At 49.7% G+C, this 17995-nt stretch overlaps 1 protein-coding gene and 1 long non-coding RNA gene across 2 annotated transcripts in view; one reads left to right on the plus strand and one right to left on the minus strand.

Moving 5' to 3' along the window:
- LOC309375589 overlaps positions 1–17995 on the plus strand; it is a 173636-nt gene that overhangs the window by 18381 nt on the left and 137260 nt on the right. The window lies entirely within an intron of this gene.
- The window catches only part of SFRP1 (secreted frizzled related protein 1), a 48500-nt gene continuing 31415 nt past the window's right edge, over positions 911–17995 (minus strand). The window contains exon 3 of the mRNA XM_081921353.1: positions 911–7164. Within this exon, the coding sequence (XP_081777479.1) occupies positions 6842–7164 (323 nt within the window). The 3' untranslated portion in view covers positions 911–6841. The remainder of the gene's footprint in view (positions 7165–17995) is intronic.

A 17995-nucleotide genomic window follows, 5' to 3' on the forward strand; every position in this document is an offset into this window, starting at 1 on the left:
TTTGAGAAATGCCACAAATTCGTGAAACTTTGCACTCCTGTGTCGTGTTAATTTTGGGAGGGAGAGCCATGCAAATGTTCAGTCTGGCGTTAATATTTCATTCCAGTCAAGGCCACCTTCAGGTGGGAGGCCAAGGCATCTGTTCCCAGTCCTGTTGAGGGGGCTGTGTTAAATTCAGTGACACAGCATTTTACACACAGGTGTCACGAGATCTGTGATGGTGGATGGAGACCTGGACATATCGGGATATAATGAACCTTTCAATCAGCAGCTGGGCGGGTGTGCTAGAAGAGATTTGGGGGCAGCACACACACACCCATGTTCAAAGGCAGCCAAGGAGGCTGAGCGCAGAGCAAAGGGCAGTGTGGCTTCAGTGGCTGGCTCCTTCTGCTCTTCCTGCCATGGAAGGGAAAGAGCGGGGAAGCAGTCCCCTATCAGTGGTGGCGGCAAGAGCAGCAGCAGCAGGAGCCACGGCCACTGAAATTCCATGGCCACCACATCCAGCTCCACCTACAGCTCTTTCCGCGTCATGATATTGCACACGCAACACCCCCACAATTCTCCTTCGGAAGCTGGCACCTCTGGACAAGAGAGAGATGGGACACTTTCCTCCAAAGGTTTTCATTCTCCTTTCCATGGTGACCCACAGAGGCATAAATTAACAGTCAGAAGTTAACACATACAATTTTTTTGTTTCGTCCTGCTGTCACTCCTGATCAAACAGGTTTTGCACCATTATCAAACCATGCAAAGAAAACCCGTACAAAAACTTTTAACCAGAGATAGAAATGTGCTAAGAGCAGTCATCCCTCTTGAAAACTGATTTCCGATTGGGGCAGGAGGGGGGAACTATTATCTGTCTCAAGCTCCAGAAAAGGCCCTTAAGTTAAAGGAAGGGCGAAAACTTAGATACAGATACAAAACCTAAATATGGATTTATCTATAGGTGATCACTCAGGTCGCTTGAAACACAACAAACTAGGGTTAGAAAACAACATTTCTTCATAAAAACACTCATAAAAACTTTAGTTAAATGAACGTGAATAGACACAGGGAAAGCACTTGAGAGGGAAACAGAAGAAGTATGAGCCTGCACATAGAAGTGAAGTGGTTCCATCAAACAGTGTGTCCAATTCTGGGCACCAGCTCCGGCCACTGATGTGCTGGAGTCTCTTCTTCCTTGAAAACCAGATCCTCGGAAATTGGCCTGGGCCCTAAAGTTGCAAGCCTGTGCCTGCTTCCTTGGCAGTGAGGCCCAATCAACTCTCTTCTGCGCAGGGTCAGGCTGCATGTTTTGCAAACACCCGAGGTGGCCTCATCCTCATCCTCTCTCGACTCCATTGGTTCCACTCAACAGCAGACCTCCAAGGAAGCAGGCAAGGGGCATTCCCAGTCCTGCTAGATGACATCCTCTTAGCTGGAGATGCTGGGGATTAGACTTAGGACCTTCTGCCACTGACCTAGGAAAAGGGGGAGCTGCCATCTGCCTTGCCAGATCATGGGCCCATCTTTCTCCATATCATCAACACTGACTGACAGTGGCAGACCAGGATTTCAGGGAGAAGTCCTTCCCTTGTGCAATGACCTGCACACAGATAATCACTGGCCCCAATGTGTTGCTGATAGTGCTGATATGGGCGGGGGGGGGGGAGGCCTAGTGATGGCTCCAAAGAGAATGTGCTGGAGCTTCCAGAACATCCCTGCACATTTATTGATTACTTTGCTGATCCAATGACCTCTACTGACACTCCTTAAGAGACCCAGAGCCACTACATCGCAGGACTGAGGGAGGCAGCGTGTTAACCAAATGCAGGTGGTTTGCTTTCCCCACTCAAACAGGTGCTTCCCTTCAGAGCCAAAGCTAGCTCATTGCCACATACATCGCTCTGCACTTCTGCCTTGGACAAGATCCATCATTCCCCTTCGCTGGGGAGGTGGGGCAGAAAATGAAACTTGCCACTTGAAAAGATAGCACAGAAAAATGTTGTGTGTGCGGAAACCAATAGGTTGCCTTCAGTATTCCGACAAACAGAGGTCACCCCAAGAACTCAGTGCAGGACAGCCTGATCCCATGCATGCTTGCTCCAAAGTAAGTCCCAGTGAGTTAAGCAGGGCTTACACCCAAAAGGTGTGCATAGGACTGCAGCCATTGGCAGAAAATCCAAACGTTTTATTCAACACCCTTATCAGTATTGAGCACAATCTATGTGAACAATTCTCCTGCTCAAGCCCCATTGGAAATGGGCAAGACCACAGAAAAAATAAGCATCTGAGTTGGGCCTGACTACATGGAACAAATCCGATTCTTCTGCCCAGTAGTCCCACAAAATGGAACTGGAAAAGCTTGATTCTGTGATTGGGAGGGAAATAGGAAGAGAGCAGGCAAATTTGCCTCGAGCATGTCTTACCTCTCTACTCCCCAAAAGGAAATGCATTTATAGTATCCCTGCTCTTCATATTCTTGCTCTCTCCACCCCACCCCACCCCACCCCACATTTCCCAGAATTGCCACTGGCAAAAAGCTCCCCTCATTTTTGGCTTGCCAGTTTTATGTTGGGGGGATCTTATACACAATTTCCGTTTTTCTTTATAAAGCTACAATAAAAATGCATAACTTTTAGATGTGAATCCAATATGCAAACTGGAAATATTTGCATATATTTAACCAATTTGTAAATGTCTCATATTGCCTCATATCACATTGAAGAAGAAGAAGAGTTTGGATTTGATATCCCGCTTTATCACTACCCGAAGGAGTCTCAAAGTGGCTCACATTCTCCTTTCCCTTCCTCCCCCACAACAAACACTCTGTGAGGTGAGTGGGGCTGAGAGACTTCAGAGAAGTGTGACTGGCCCAAGGTCACCCAGCAGCTGCATGTGGAGGAGCGGAGACGCGAACCCGGTTCCCCAGATTAAGAGTCCACTGCTCTTAACCACTACACCACACTGGCTCTCACAATGGATATTATGCCTGTTTCCAACCTGGTGTCCCGTCCCCCCACATGCTGTTTGACTACAACTCCTATCATCCCTGACTACTGGCCATGCTAGCTGGGGCTGATGGGAGTTAGAGTTCAAGAACACCTGGAGGGCACCAGGTTGGGGAAGTCTGGGATATTGTGGCAGCTCTGGTTTGGGGCGGGTGGTGAGTCAAGATACCTGGGAGCCATGGTTGGGCAGAATTTGGCTGTGCTGAGTGCAGAGGCCCCAACCAGGCCACCTGCTTTCTCAGCTTTGAACAATGGATGTGTCTTCTGTCCCTTCCCAGCATCCATGAGGGACTGATACCTGATCCTGTTTTAAATGGTATTGGAAAGAGAAGTCTGTGTTTTGTGTCAGAGACCTTGCACAGAGAATCATGGGGCTGCTGGGGTTGGGCAAATGTTGAGACTGCTTCTCTCCATAGAGCCTTTGCTGGAGTGGGGGACCTGCAGCTCCCCCAATGTTACTGGATTAAAACTCCCACCAGCTCCAGCCAGCCTGACTAATGGCCAGGGATGCCCCACATCTCTGTTTTTCAGAGCAATACAAAGATTTACAAGTAGCCTAAAAAGATTGCCATATGGCATTGGATACATTTTTCTGCTTCTTAGGTTCTGTTATTTTTATGAAAATCAATATTAATAGAATAATGAAGAAAAAAGCACAAACTCCATTCTTAAACCTCAACATATCTCACATTTAACAACAAAATAACTGAATTTAAGAGGGGGTGGGGTTCAGGAAACAAGAAAATAGCATACTTTAAAACTAGAAAAAGCTACCAAAAACAAAATCCAAGGAAAGGGAACAGGGTTATAAACAATCATGTAACTTGTCCCTCCTGGGAAATAAAAAGGAACCCAGCAAGGTCCAAGCACAGCTAAAATAACTTGACACATTAATTAGCAACAGTTCATTAGATTACACTTTTCAGTAAATAACTAGAACAGGGATGGGCCACTGTCAGCCCCCAGAGCAATGTTCATCTAGCCTCTGGTGGTGCTGTCAAAACTGAAGTCAGTATGCAGTAAAAAGCTTCATTCATAAGGACAATAAAAATGTTTTCAAGTTGCAATACATATTCCATACTTTAATGCTACACATCTCTTTTGCTTTCCCTAAGCAATTTGTAAATGTAAAAATTATATTGGTATGTAATATGCTGTTCCTGAGTGCATGGTGTTCTCCATAATTGTGAGGCTGTTAATGCTGGATGGCACCTGGGACAGCTCAGTGGATAGCACAAGTGGCGGAGGAAGGGGGCAGGGGACAGTCCACACTGGGTGCCATCTCTGAGGGGGGTGACAAGAAGGTACACCGTGGGGTGCTCATCCCGCCGCCGTGAGCAGAAGATCCCACCGCCATCCGTACGGCGCTTGAGTGTATCAGTGCCGCGCATGCACTGCTGGGCGGTTTGCCCTGCCCCTCAACACCCCACACTGGGTGCCGGAGAGCCTTCCTTCGCCCCTGGATAGAGCATGAGACTTAACCTCAGGTTTCGGGGTTCAAGCCCCACATTGGGCAATGTTGGAAAAGATTCCCGCCCTGGAGGGGCTTCATCCCTTCCAACCCTACAATTCTATGAACATTCCAGAAGGATCTGTTTCTGCAGCAAAATGCACTTCTTTCTCCAAGCCCTCAGACCATTGTGTACAGCAGCCTCCCCAACCTAGGTAGCAAATCCAATGGTCAGAAATTAGGGGAGCTGTAGTGTAAAACAAATGGTTGGGGGAAGGCTGATTTAAAGAATGCCCCCCCCCCAAATACAGACACCAGTCATTTCTGAACTATGACATTATTAAACTTACTCTTCCCCCATTCTGCCAATTTAACAATTAACTCTTTATCTGCTTAATCCTGTGCCTTGGCAACACACAGGACAAATGGAGTGGAACCCAGGGGTTCTCGAACTGTTTTGACCATGGTTCTCCCCTCCCTTCGTCTGCCTTGAGGAGGCAACCGGAACCCAAGTGCTTCCATTTATTCCACAGGAGAGTGTGAGGGTTGCACACAACCTTCTGCTGGTTCATGTGATGATATGTGGGCTGAAATACTAGCTGAGCTGTGGAAGCAGAAGAGGAGCCAGATGGGGCATTGAACTCCATCTTTCAACAACCACTTATGTGGAAATTTTGTCAGAAGAAAGAAGCTCTTCTGAGCTTCCTTCTTTCAAAACTGAATTGATGAGCCAAAGGGGAGAGATTTCTACCAATCTAATGTGAATTAATGAGGGTCCTCCGGCAGGGGACACTGAACTATGATTATGGGAGAAATTCAATTCAGTTCCCATTTAAAGATGAATCTATCAAATCCACACTTTCCAAAACAAAACACAATCAGACCCCTCGTTAGGAAGGACTTCCTGATGTTACAAGCTGTGGAACAGACTTGGAAAGGGGTGGACACCCCTTTGTGAGGGGTTTCTTAAGCAGAGACTGGACGGCCTTTCAGGGAGGGACTAAACTAGGTAGTCTTCTAAGTTCACTTCCAACTCTATGATCCAATGAAATGATTTAAAACACATCAAGTAAGCATGACATATGTGGGTGGTCTTAGGGTCCTCATTACTTCCTGTTGCACCTGCAGACACTCAGACTAAAGCTGAGTTTTTGTTTTTTTACAGACTAAAGCTGTTGAAATACCTCACAGTTTTTGTCGATGTTTTTGCCTTGCCAAAAGGAAAGAAAGAAAGAAAGAAAGAAAGAAAGAAAGAAAGAAAGAAAGAAAGAAAGAAAAAGATGTATTTCTATTCAGTTATATATTCCGTTATACTGCCCTCAGTTACCTACAGTGGCATCAGCACACAGCAAAATCTAACTGGCCACCTCTTGCTATGACACTATCCCATTCACCACAGGATTCCTTACTGGGTGGGATCATCCACATGGATGGTCACTGAAGAAATAGCCAGGAGAAATGACAGAATCAGAAAAAGGAGGTTATTCAGAAATCTTACTTTTTTAGTGAAAACTTACACCCCAGTGACATTGAAGATTTCTCCCTGAAAACTGGAGAGCAGCCAGCACAGCTCTGCTGAAAGTGCTTCCTTTCAAAATCACCTCAGTCAGGGGCTTATAGAATCATAGAATTATATATAAAGTTGGAAGGAATCAAGAGGGTCATCGACTCCAAGCCCCTGCATTGCAGAAAGCTCAACTAGATCATGTGTGACAGATGGCCATCCAACCTCTGCTTAAAAATTTCCAAAGGAGAGTCCACGCAACACCAGATTTAGGGCAGTGCCCTGCACAGGGCACTGAGCTAAGGGGGCACAACATTGAGAAGATCCATCACTGAGAAGATTCATTTGGGGTGCCAAATTTTAGCCTGGCTCAAAGATTACCCAAATCTGCCCCCATCCACCACCTCTCATTGGAGTCTGTTCCCCTGTTGAACAGCTCTTACTGTCAGAAAGTTATTCCTGTTTAGTCAGAATCTCCTTTCCTGTAACTCGAATCCACTGGTTTGAGCCCTACCCTCCAGAGCTCCCTCTTCCATGTGACAGCCCTTGAGATATTTGAAGACGGCTCTCATATCCCCTCAGTCTCCTCATTTCCAGGCTGAACATACCCAGGAGGATGGCCTGGGCAGGGGTGCGTGGCTGAGGAGATGTGTCCCCAATGACAGACAGAGAGGCTTGGAGGGCTGCATTTGGACCTGGGCCTGAGGTTGCCCACCCCTGCTCTAAAGGAACAAACAGAAAGAAACGACAAGGGATCAAAGTTCAGTGTCCACCAGGGCAGAAGGAGCCAAAATGTATGAGCCACCAAGTCCAAAAGAAAGTCTGTGCAAGTTCAGGGCTAGCAACAAAACAAAACAAAGAGAAGAGAAGAACTATTCCAATCCTGGCACCATCTGATCATTTGAAGACGGAGTGAAATGTGGGGCACTCGGGACTTTTCATTTTCTTCATGAACTTTTTGAACTCTTTGTTTTTCTTATCCCACTTGTGGATGGCAGTCAGAAGGTACTGGGTCTTCACTTTGCGCCCCATGATGAGAAACTGGTGACTGAGGTTGTCCAGTTGGTGGCAAGGACAGTCTGCCCCGTTCTTCAAATAGAGCACCAGCTTCTTGAGATCTTTCTTCTTGATGGTGCCTAATTTCAAGGGCTTCTTCTTCTTGGGGATGATCTTCTTGTCTCCATTTTCTTTTTTTACCTCTTTTATTTTCATCTTTAAAGCTGGAAGTCAAAAGAAATGGGAAAAGGAATTTTTAAAACTCTTACCCATCAGGCACATGTGATCATAGGGCAGGTGAAAGCAGGATCCCATTTCACTGCATGGAATGACTTCATTTCTTATACCACAAAATTAATAAGACATGAACACTGATGCAGCACGCATCAACTTGAAAAAAATAATCGTGGGAAAGGTCAAGAGATAAATTATTAATAGGGGTTAATAGATAGGTTGGCATTATGATTTGCAGGTCTTGGTGTCAGCAATCAGGGAGTGAAAAGGGGTCATCTGCTCTCTTCGTAACAAAAGTGGGAGGAAAGATAAAATGTTATTTTCCTGTTGCAACTTCCTGTTGCAGATAGTTTTCTATTGCAAAGCTTTATAATAAAAAGAAATAATTGAGAAATAAATGAGTGCTAGCCTCTTACAGAAAACAATAATAGCCAAGTGTCCTGTGGCCAAAGATGGAGGGATATTGCATATCCCTATATGTGTGTACATACTGTATGTGTGTACATACATTTCACCCAACGGCATCTGAATTTAGCACAAACAAGCTTGTTCAAGTCTACACTCACGGTCTCTTAAGTTGTGATCTTCTGTCAACTGCATTGAGGCAGCAATCAAAAAACCAAGGTTTACCTTGATCACCCTGACTTTTGAGCAGGCCTGCATGGGATTGCACTGTGAGCGATCCTAGATATAGGAGCTTTAGTAGCACCCAATCCTTGCAGTTTTGCTTGCAACTTGAAACATAAGAGCAATGCCACTTCCAAAACTCTGGAACCCAAGTGAACTTTTGCAGCCAGACAGGCAGGACTGCCCCTCTCCCTAGAGCCAAGCGCTGTGTGGGTTGTTTGTGCACATTTGTGTGGTGGGGCCAAAAGGTCAAATGTTCCTCTCCATCTCACTGCAGATCTCTCATTTCCAACTGTGGCTGCAATTTAGTGAAATTTTAAAGAAACAGACAGTGGCCAACCAAATGCCTGTGGGAAACCCATGAGCAGGACATGAGCACAGGATCACTCTCTTCTCTCTCCACCTGCAGCTGTCAGCAATCCAGAAGCACAAAGCAGAGCAGTTGCAGATATAGTCACTCCACTCTGGCTTTTGCAGGTCTGGAAGGTACACATAAAGTTAAGAAGAGTCACACTGCCTGCTCCACTCATTTTTGCCTCCGGCACCCCCCACGCCCCTGCGCCAATGCAAGTGGTTCTTGGAAGGTTGTCTTTGAGGTCATGTGGCCCTCTGGCTGATAAGGCTTGTGCCCCACTCCTGACCTACACAGGGCCACACCTCCCCCACAACACCACCACTTTAAATACCGGTCAAAATCCACCATTTCTGTGAAGCCCTCAGATTAACTCCTTTGTCCCTCACTCCTTTCAGAAACTAAACCTAAGTATGTGGAACTGGACGTGTCTCATGTTGGAAATGCAACAGCAGAGATCATTCAGTGTTATAACTCAGGGGTTAATTCTGTTGGTGTTAAAGTCGACTAGCTAAGAAGGGGAATGATGGAGATGTTGCTTAGTAACCAGGCAAAATGGCTTAATCTTTGCTGAAGTGCTGATTGACTGTACAGTTCTGCAAAAGCTTTTCTTCTGTATGTCTGGTTATATGTCTGCCTGCTATAAACAAAACAAAAAAAATTCCTTCCAGTAGCACCTTAAAGACCAACTAACTTAGTTCTTGGTATGAGCTTTCGTGTGCATGCACACTTCTTCAAGAAGTGTGCCTGCACACGAAAGCTCATACCAAGAACTAACTTAGTTGGTCTTTAAGGTGCTACTGGAAGGAATTTTTTTTGTTTTGACTATGGCAGACCAACACGGCTACCTATCTGTAACTGCTATAAACAAGGTCTGCTCCTTTCTTCTCAAATTATACACTGTTTTTGCTCAGTTTTCTCAGTAAAGTGTTTATCGGGGCTTTTCCCTCTGGACTCTGCCTGTATTATTTAAGTGACTTTGCTAAACTCCAACCCAGTTGCCTGTTACTCCTACCTGTGTCTCTTCCCACCCATCTCTGCTGTTCCTGTCTTCTGTCATCTCCCTTGCTTTGAAATTTACACTGTGAACTCTTCTCAGGTGAAATATACTCAGAGTCGCAAAGTGATTTCATGCTCTTTATTCAGCTCATAGTGGTGAGGAGGAATGAATGAATGTCCCCTCAAAGTATCTGCTTTATATACATTATTTACATAATGGGCTGCACATGATTGGCTAATTATGGAATTCTACTGTAAGCCAAACAGGTTGTGGATTCACTTCTATCTGGAGCATGATTGGGTGGTTCCTGCCAACCAATCATATTGCTGCATTGTTCTAGGACCAATCAGACTGCTGCATTCTGAATCCTATTGTTCTAGGACCAATCAGACTTCTGCCTTTTGGATCCTATTGTTCTAGGACCAATCAGACTGTTGCAGTTTGGATCCTATTCAATTCAGTACATAACACCCCTCCCCTCTAAGTTCCAGTCCTGCCCGGGAGGTCGCATTCATAGTCCTCAAGGTCCGGGGTTCAGGTTCTGGCTCGTGTTCCAAGGATGCTGGCTGTGATGGGGCTGTTTGGTCTGGTGCAACCTGCTCGCTCAGTCGTAGTTCTGGTTCTGGTGTCCTTTCGGCCTCACGGGTCCTCTCTGTATTTACTGATTCTGCCTCTCCTGCTTGCCCCTGCTGCTCTATGGGCCTCACTGCCCCACTGTTCCCTTGGGACTCCCTTGACCTGTCCTCCTCCTCCTGGTTTTCTCCCGGGAATCGTCGCCGTATCTGGTCGCAGTGGCGGCGCCAGCATTGCCCCCCATCTGTTAGCACCTCATACGACATGGGGCCAGTGACCCTGGTGACTGTGGCGGGTACCCATGCAGGGCCTGCCCCAAAATTCTTTGCGTACACTGGGTCCTGGGCCTCGAAGGTCCGGGGGTTCCTGCCTTACCCCACCCCTACCTCATCCTGAGCTCTATCGGGGTGAAGGCGGTCCAATCTGATTGCAAGGCGCCGACCCATTAGTAGTTCAGCGGGGCTCCGGCCAGTCGTTGAGCTGGGGGTGCTGTGCTGTGCTAGAAGGAATGTGGCAAGGCGGTACTCCCAATCCCCTTGCGTCATGCGGCGAAGGGTGTCCTTGGTAGTCCGCACCATGCGTTCTGCTTGGCCATTGGTGGCTGGGTGGAATGGCGCCGAACGGATGTGGCAGATGGCGTTCTGCACTGTGAAGGTTTGGAATTCTCCTGACGTAAATGCAGTCCCGTTGTCTGAGACGAGAGTGTCAGGGAGCCCGTGGGTTGCAAACAGCCTGCGTAGTACCCGGATGGCTGTGGACGTAGAAGTGGACGGTACCAGTGCGACTTCCAGCCATTTGGTGTAGGAGTCCACCACTATGAAGAATGTTTTCCCCTGAAAGGGGCCAGCGAAGTCCACATGCAGGCGTGAACATGGTGCTCGGGCGGACTCCCAGGACTGGACTGGGGCCCTTGGGGGATCTGGGCGGGATTCTTGGCAGGCCTGGCAGTGTTTGACCCAGGCCTCTATCTCTCCGTCGATCCCCGGCCACCACACATAACTCCTGGCAAGGGCTTTCATTCTTACTACCCCTGGGTGTGTCTCGTGTAGGGCTGTGAGGACCCTTTTGCGGAGGGGCTGGGGAACAACGACCCTGCTTCCCCATAACAGGCACCCCTTGTGGGCTGACAGTTCATGTTTGCGGGTTGTGTAGCCGGCGAATTCTGGCCCAGGGCTGCTGCTGGGCCATCCCCTCCACACCCAGTCCAGGACCCGGGAGATGACCCTATCTTTCTTGGAATGGTGTGCAACTTCTTGTGCCTGAATGGGGCGGTTGGGAAGCAGCTCCAGGCTCATAACCTCTTGTGCAGGTGCTGGGTCGGGGCCTGTTTCCGGTAGTGTTAGCCTGCTGAGGGCTTCCGCATGGCCCATCGCCTTCCCAGGGCGGTGAATCTGTGCATACTGGTAGCTGGCAAGGAAAATTGACCACCTGAGGACGCGAGGAGACAGCACTTGGGGGGGTCTGCTTTTCGGGGGCAAACAAACCCAGCAATGGCTTGTGGTCAGTCACCACAGTGAAGGGCCGCCCGCACAAGAAATCATGGAATTTTTTTACTCCCTTCACGATTGCCAGACCCTCCTTGTCGATTTGCGAGTAGTTCGGCTCGGTTTCGTTGAGTGTCTGGGAAAAGTATGCCACTGGTACCTCTCTTCCATCCGGGAGTTGGTGTCCCAGGACAGCGCCAATGCCATAGGGTGAGGCGTCGCATGCTAGCACAACTGGCAGCCTCTCGTCGAAGTGTGCCAAGACCGAGTTTGAGACAAGCAAGTCCTTGACTGCCTGGAATGCAGCCTCCTGGCGCTGGCCCCACACCCAAGGAGCCCGCTTGTCCAGGAGTCTGTGTAGGGGCTCCGCTACCGCCGCCTTTTGGGAAAGGAAGGAATGGTAAAAGTTCAATAGTCCCAAGAAGGCCTGAAGTTCAGTCTTGTTCTTGGGCGCTGGAGCATCACAAATGGCCCGTACCTTGTCCCCAGTTGGGTGGACCCCTTCTGCATCCACCATAAATCCCAGAAAGTCCACCTGAGGCACTCCTAGTAGACATTTTTCCCACTTCACCTTGAGACCCGCCGTCTGGAAACGGTGCAGAACGGTGCGGAGGCGGTCCTCAAACTCCTCGGGTGTGGGCCTGGCAATCAACACATCAGCGAAGAAGGGGGTGACACCAGGAATCCCTTTAAGAAGAGAGTCCATTAGATTCTGGAATATGCCTGGTGCCACGCTGACCCCGAATTGCAGCCGCTTTACCCTGAACGCTCCTCTGTGCGTCACAATCGTCTGTGCCTCTGCTGTATTGCACCCTGAAGGTCCCCACCCCCATTGTGGGGACCTTACGTTTCTGGAAGTCCCGGAGGGTGAATGGGACCGGCCTGAATTTGGGACCCCCAGTAGGGCACAGTTTCCTTAAGGTCCTTGCCGAGATTATGGATAGAGTTGAACCCGTGTCAAGCTCCATGCGGCATGGGGCCCCCTGTATCCGTACCTCTACATAAATTTTCTCTACGTTGGGGTGGGGCAACTGGTATACCTGGAGGTCCGTGAGCTCCGTTGAGTTGCCTTGGTGCGTTGGGCCCCGGGACCTGGGGCTCTTGGATTGGTCATCTGATGCCTGTTGTCGGGTGGGCCGAGCCCGACACACCCGGGCGATGTGTCCCAATTTTCTGCACTGCCTGCACTCTGAGTTGCGGAAACGGCAGGTCCTCCTCTCGAGACTTTCTCCACAGCTTGCGCAGTTCCCTCGTTCTCGTCGAGGCAGCTGTGGTATGTGGGCTGCTTGAGTGCGCTGCTGTACTTGGTGCACCTCCTCCCTGTCGGATCCTGAGTCGTTGGTGAGGTCTTCGTGGTGGACCCTCGGTTGGGACGGCTGGCTCGGCCGTGCCTCTTGCGTCGACCTCTCGGCAGCTTCCGTTGCCAGGGCCTCCTCCAGAGCGACCTGGAACGTTAGGTTCTTCTTAGCGTAGAGGCGTCGTTGCAGCTTCTCATCTTTCAGGCCACCGACGAGGCGGTCACAAAGCATGTTCTCCAGCTCTGAGAAGTTGCAGAACCGGGCAGCTTGGCGGAGAGAGGTCACAAACCCAGTTATGGTTTCCCCAGGGGCTTGCTGCTTTGCGTAGAAGGCATTTCGACGAGCCACCACTGAGGGCTGTGGCGAAAAGTGCCCCTTCAGCTGTTCCATTATTGTTTTGTATGGAACAGTAGCGACGTCTTCAGGTGCAAGGAGAGCCCGGGCGATTTCAAACGTCTCCTCTCCGCAGACGCTGAAGAATATTGCCCTCTTCTTGGCGTCTTCTTCATCGGTGATCCCTTTGGCTTCTAGGAGGAAGATGAAACGGGAGGCGTATGCTTCCCAGTCTCCAGATGCTGGGTTGAACGGCGAGAAGCTGCTGTCGGTTGCCATTCTGAGTTCCTTGGGTCCCGGAGCTGAAGCCTGGATACACGGTGCGAGGCAGCGGTGCGGCAGGTGGCGGTGCTGCGGTGCTGTGTGTGGCAGTCAGCTCAGCGGGATCCCACCTTCGTCGCCAGTGAAATATACTCAGAGTCGCAAAGTGATTTCATGCTCTTTATTCAGCTCATAGTGGTGAGGAGGAATGAATGAAAGTCCCCTCAAAGTATCTGCTTTATATACATTATTTACATAATGGGCTGCACATGATTGGCTAATTATGGAATTCTACTGTAAGCCAATCAGGTTGTGGATTCACTTCTATCTGGAGCATGATTGGGTGGTTCCTGCCAACCAATCATATTGCTGCATTGTTCTAGGACCAATCAGACCGCTGCATTCTGAATCCTATTGTTCTAGAACCAATCAGACTTCTGCCTTTTGGATCCTATTGTTCTAGGACCAATCAGACTGTTGCAGTTTGGATCCTATTCAATTCAGTACATAACATCAGGGCAGGTCTTTCCCTTTGCTTCCTTTACTCTGCAAAGCACCATGTACAACCAAGAAGGTAGCACAACAAGAAAAGGGCGCATGGATGATGCACCATGTTTCAAGCGTGGTGCAATCTGCAGACTGACTAGTCCTGCTGAAGGGCCATATGTGCTTGAGCAACAAACAGAGCCAAGCAGGAGAGAGAAAGGGCATGTTTAATGCACAACATATTGACGTCCTGTTTGCCCTATTAAACTCAATTCCATCACACCGTCACCCGCAAAGGAACATTCACTGTGGGCTGAAGCTGCAATCAATAACTCAGAGAAAGCTCTGTGCCCAGCTGAGAATATTTTCCATTTAAGTCACAGCAAATTAGCTTCTCTTCCTCCCGCCCCCCCCCCTCAACACACACAAGTCTGGGGCTGTGCCTGCAGTGGCAAGCTGTCCCGAGCACCTTCACTCTTGAGGTGCAGAGCGGGAAGGCAGAAACTGCATCTTCCCGAGAGAGCAACACCACGGCATGCCTGGATGTCATCCACACAGCTTTGCTGCTGACTTGTCAACAAAGCCCAGGCAAAACGGGACCCAAGAGTTGCAGCACCTTAAGCACAAACAACATTTATGGTTGCATAAGCTTTTATGGGCCAAAGCCCCCTCCATCATATGCCTGGAGAACATCAGCCACAGATTGGATCCTCCAGGGCCACATGCAACTAAAGCAACGGAAAAAGCTTAAGCGGTCGAACATCTTGTTCAGTTCATGGTACAATCTGTGCTCCCAGCTGTACATATTTCTCTTGCCTTGACCTGGTCCTGGCTTGGTCCCTGAGGGGGAAGGCAGATGCCCAGGGCAGGGTTAAGATAGCAAAAGGCCCGTCAGGGTAGGGAGCCAAAGCAGGAAGCTGCCTTACACAGAGCCATGGAGATGGGCTCTTCCAATAACAAACAACTGGCCATGGGGAGCTTATGTACCTTCATAAGCCAGACTCTGTCAAGTTAAAACGGGTTAGCCCAGCCCTCTTGGCCTTTGCAGAGGGTGAATGGCAAGGCCTGGCCAGGCACAGCGGGCTCCAGCACGCTCTGCACCCTGCCCTGGGGGCCATGGGAGCATGCTCCACCGCTGCCCCTACCTGAAAGCCGCTGCCAGTCAGCATAGAACAGGGACAGCCACATGGTGTCCTCAAGATGTTGGTGAACTCCAGCTCCCATCAGCCCCAGCCGGCAGGTCAGGGATGATGGAAGTTGTAGTCCAAAAACATTGGCTTTCCCTGGCACAGGCAATGCTGAGGTGGGTAGGCCCACCGTCTGACTCAATATCAGGCAGCTTCCTATGCTCCTATTGGTGGGATTTCTGCCAGATTTCAGGGGAGGAACTTACATTTTTATTTTTATTTTTACTGAATTTATAGACCACCCTATACCTGGAGGGACGCAGGTGGTGCTGTGGTCTAAACCACAGAGCCTAGGGCCTGCCGATCAGAAGGTCGGCGGTTCAAATCCCCGCGACGGGGTGAGCTCCTGTTGCTCGGTCCCTGCTCCTGCCAACCTAGCAGTTCGAAAGCACATCAATGTGCAAGTAGATAAATAGGTACCGCTCTGGCGGGAAGGTAAACAGTGCTTCTGTGAGCTGCTCTGGTTTCGCCAGAAGCAGCTTAGTCATGCTGGCCACATGACCTGGAAAAACTGTCTGCGGACAAATGGTGGCTCCCTTGGCCTATAGAGTGAGATAAGCGCCACAACCCCAGAGTCGTCTGTGACTGGAATTAACTGTCAGGGGTCCTTTACCTTTACCTTTATACCCGGAGGTGTCAGAGCAGTTCACAGAATAATTTCTTTTTTAAAAGAACTGTTTGCCGCCACCCCTGCAGTGGAGGAAGGAGAGTTCCAGGCCCTTCCCAACATTTGCCCACCTAGCTTTTCTGTATTTCCAAATTTAGTTGTTTTCCACCCACTCCTGAGGCAAGTCCACTGTCCTGCATAGCCCTCATCCCGCCTGGAGGTTGGTCCGACTACTGCAAGGACTCCCTTTATCGTTTTCGCCTGCAGAAGTCATTGGGCAAACGGCCAGAGGAGAAGACTGGCTTGGAAGTCTTTCCTCTGAAAAAAAAAAGCCTTCACCCCCTAACCCTCCACTGCAAGCACCGCCAGGGAAAGAGTAGAGTTTAAATACAGCCACTTATCATCACAAATCTTGGCTTTTGGCCTTCATTGGAGCTGCCAAAGCAAATATCCCTTTGCTGGTTCCCCAGCTTTCCCATCAGCTCAACACAAGCTTGAGCATCCTATCCCAGGTGGGATCCCTGAGGTGCAAATTACTGAGAAACTGGAATCCCGTCCAGATTGATGGGCGTTCAGCCACTCCACTGAACCCAGCACCATTCGGTCATCCTTCATCACAGCCATTATTCACCCAGAAAAGAGCTCAGCAATAACTTTATTTTAGTATCAGCGTGTACAGGAAATACCCAGATGGATGCAGCTAGACAAAAGAAAAGAAGAATGTACGAATGCAGTGAGTTGCAGTAGGCTATGGGCATCAGAGGACCAGGTAAGAAAGGGATGCTCAACTGTAAGCAGGACTGGCTCTAGACATTTTGCTGCCTGAGGCAAAGGCGAAGGTGACCCCCACACCCTCCCCATTCCACATACAGAAACAGATCAAACTAACGGCTGAATCAGGATAGGGTCCTCTTCTGCACCTCAGGGCGCCAGGCTTCTGAAGGGGTGCAGGGTGGTCCCCACGGCACACACAGCTCTGTCATCTGGCATTTCATCTCACTCCCTCTTCCACCTGATGCCTGCTTACCACTCACTCAAGCATATGCCACAATGCGGCAGTGGCACCGGCCTGCACCCTGTGGGCAAAGCAGCACACACAGGTGGGTGCAAGGCCTGCTGTGATGCACAGCCCACTCATGCAGCCTGGGGGCTTTCCTGGCAGTGCTGCCTCTGGTTACCATCCACAGCAGGTAACCCAGGAGCGGGGGTGGGGGGTGGCATCATCATGTGAGCTTCATGTGAGCAGCTCTTTCTACAAGAAGGGATGGGGGTGAACAGCAGCCTCGTGAGCCCCCATCAAGCCTATCCCTCTGCAGTTCACTACCCTGCCGAAAGAATCCTTAAGAGGCTGACCTCCAGGCTGAAGCTGAGCCCTTTCTGTGGCCTCCTGCCTGGCAAGCTCTCTCCACCTTTGGGGTGACACAGTAGGAGCAGTAGGAAGGGCAATCCGGCTTGGAGGAAGCTGCCTCCGTCCTCCCTTCCTCCTCTAACGGGGCACTGAGCAGTGGAGGTATGGCTGAGTCCTGTGAGCAGTGGCAGGAGCAGCCCTAGCTTCTCTTCCTCGCCTCCAGGGCTGCATAGGAGCTGTGCCCCGCGGGGCACTAAGGCGGAACAGAGCTACCTCAGGTGCCTCACCCGGCAGGAGTCAATGCTCCAGAGGGTGGCTCCCCGTAGCCACTGCTTGCACGAGAGGCCACTATTGATGTGCGCCAGAGCTGGCAGTGGCCCAGAGCAGCTCAGGGGAGAGGTTGTTGCATGAATGCCCTCGACTCTGGGGAGGTCAGTGCCTGGGGAGGCCAGCAACACCCTGGGGCTCCTTGTTTGCATGCACAGTGCCATGCGCTGCCCTGGGCAGCGACGCTCACCTGGCCTTGCCATACAGTGGCAGAACCTGCGCAAGGCGTCTCCAATCATCTGTGGGGCTGGCTACGGAGGGCTGGCTGGCTACTCCACCAGTTCAAACCGGTTTGAAGTCCACATCCAGGAATCAACCGTCGCCTGCTTCTTCCTCCCCACCTTATTTTCTCCTTCCTTCTTATTTTCAGGCATTGTGATATATCATTATATCACAATGTTTAGCTGGTGATATATGATGATATATTGCCCAGCCCTACCAGGAACTCAATCTTCTTTCCCTGGACTCATTAAACTCCTCCTTCCCTGACTTACAAGCCAAAGCATCATCACTAAGGATGGGGGCAGGGAATCCCACAAGTCTTGGTGCTAAGTGGAAGCACCAGCCCTTCCTGCCCAGATTCCCTATGCAGGGAACAGGACGGGGCTTCATTCTGCATTGCCAGATGACCACTCTGCTGTGGATTTTCATTCCAGTGGTCTGAGGGAAACCTGCTTGTCTTCTGTCCTTTTGCTTTTTTAAAGCAATTTTGCTGCCAGCTAGTGATGATGATGATGATGATGATGATGATGATGATGATGATGATTTTATTTATACCCCGCCCATCTGGCTGGGCTTCCCCAGCCACTCTGGGTGGCTTCCAAAAAAATATTAAAATACTGTAATACATCAAACATTAAAAGCTTCCCTAAACAGGGCTGCCTTCAGATGTCTTCTAAAAGTCTGGTAGTTGTTGTTCTCTTTGACATCTGGTGGGA

Source organism: Podarcis melisellensis, assembly GCF_964234715.1.
Source record: "Podarcis melisellensis genome assembly, chromosome: 8".
Lineage (NCBI taxonomy): Eukaryota > Metazoa > Chordata > Lepidosauria > Squamata > Lacertidae > Podarcis > Podarcis melisellensis.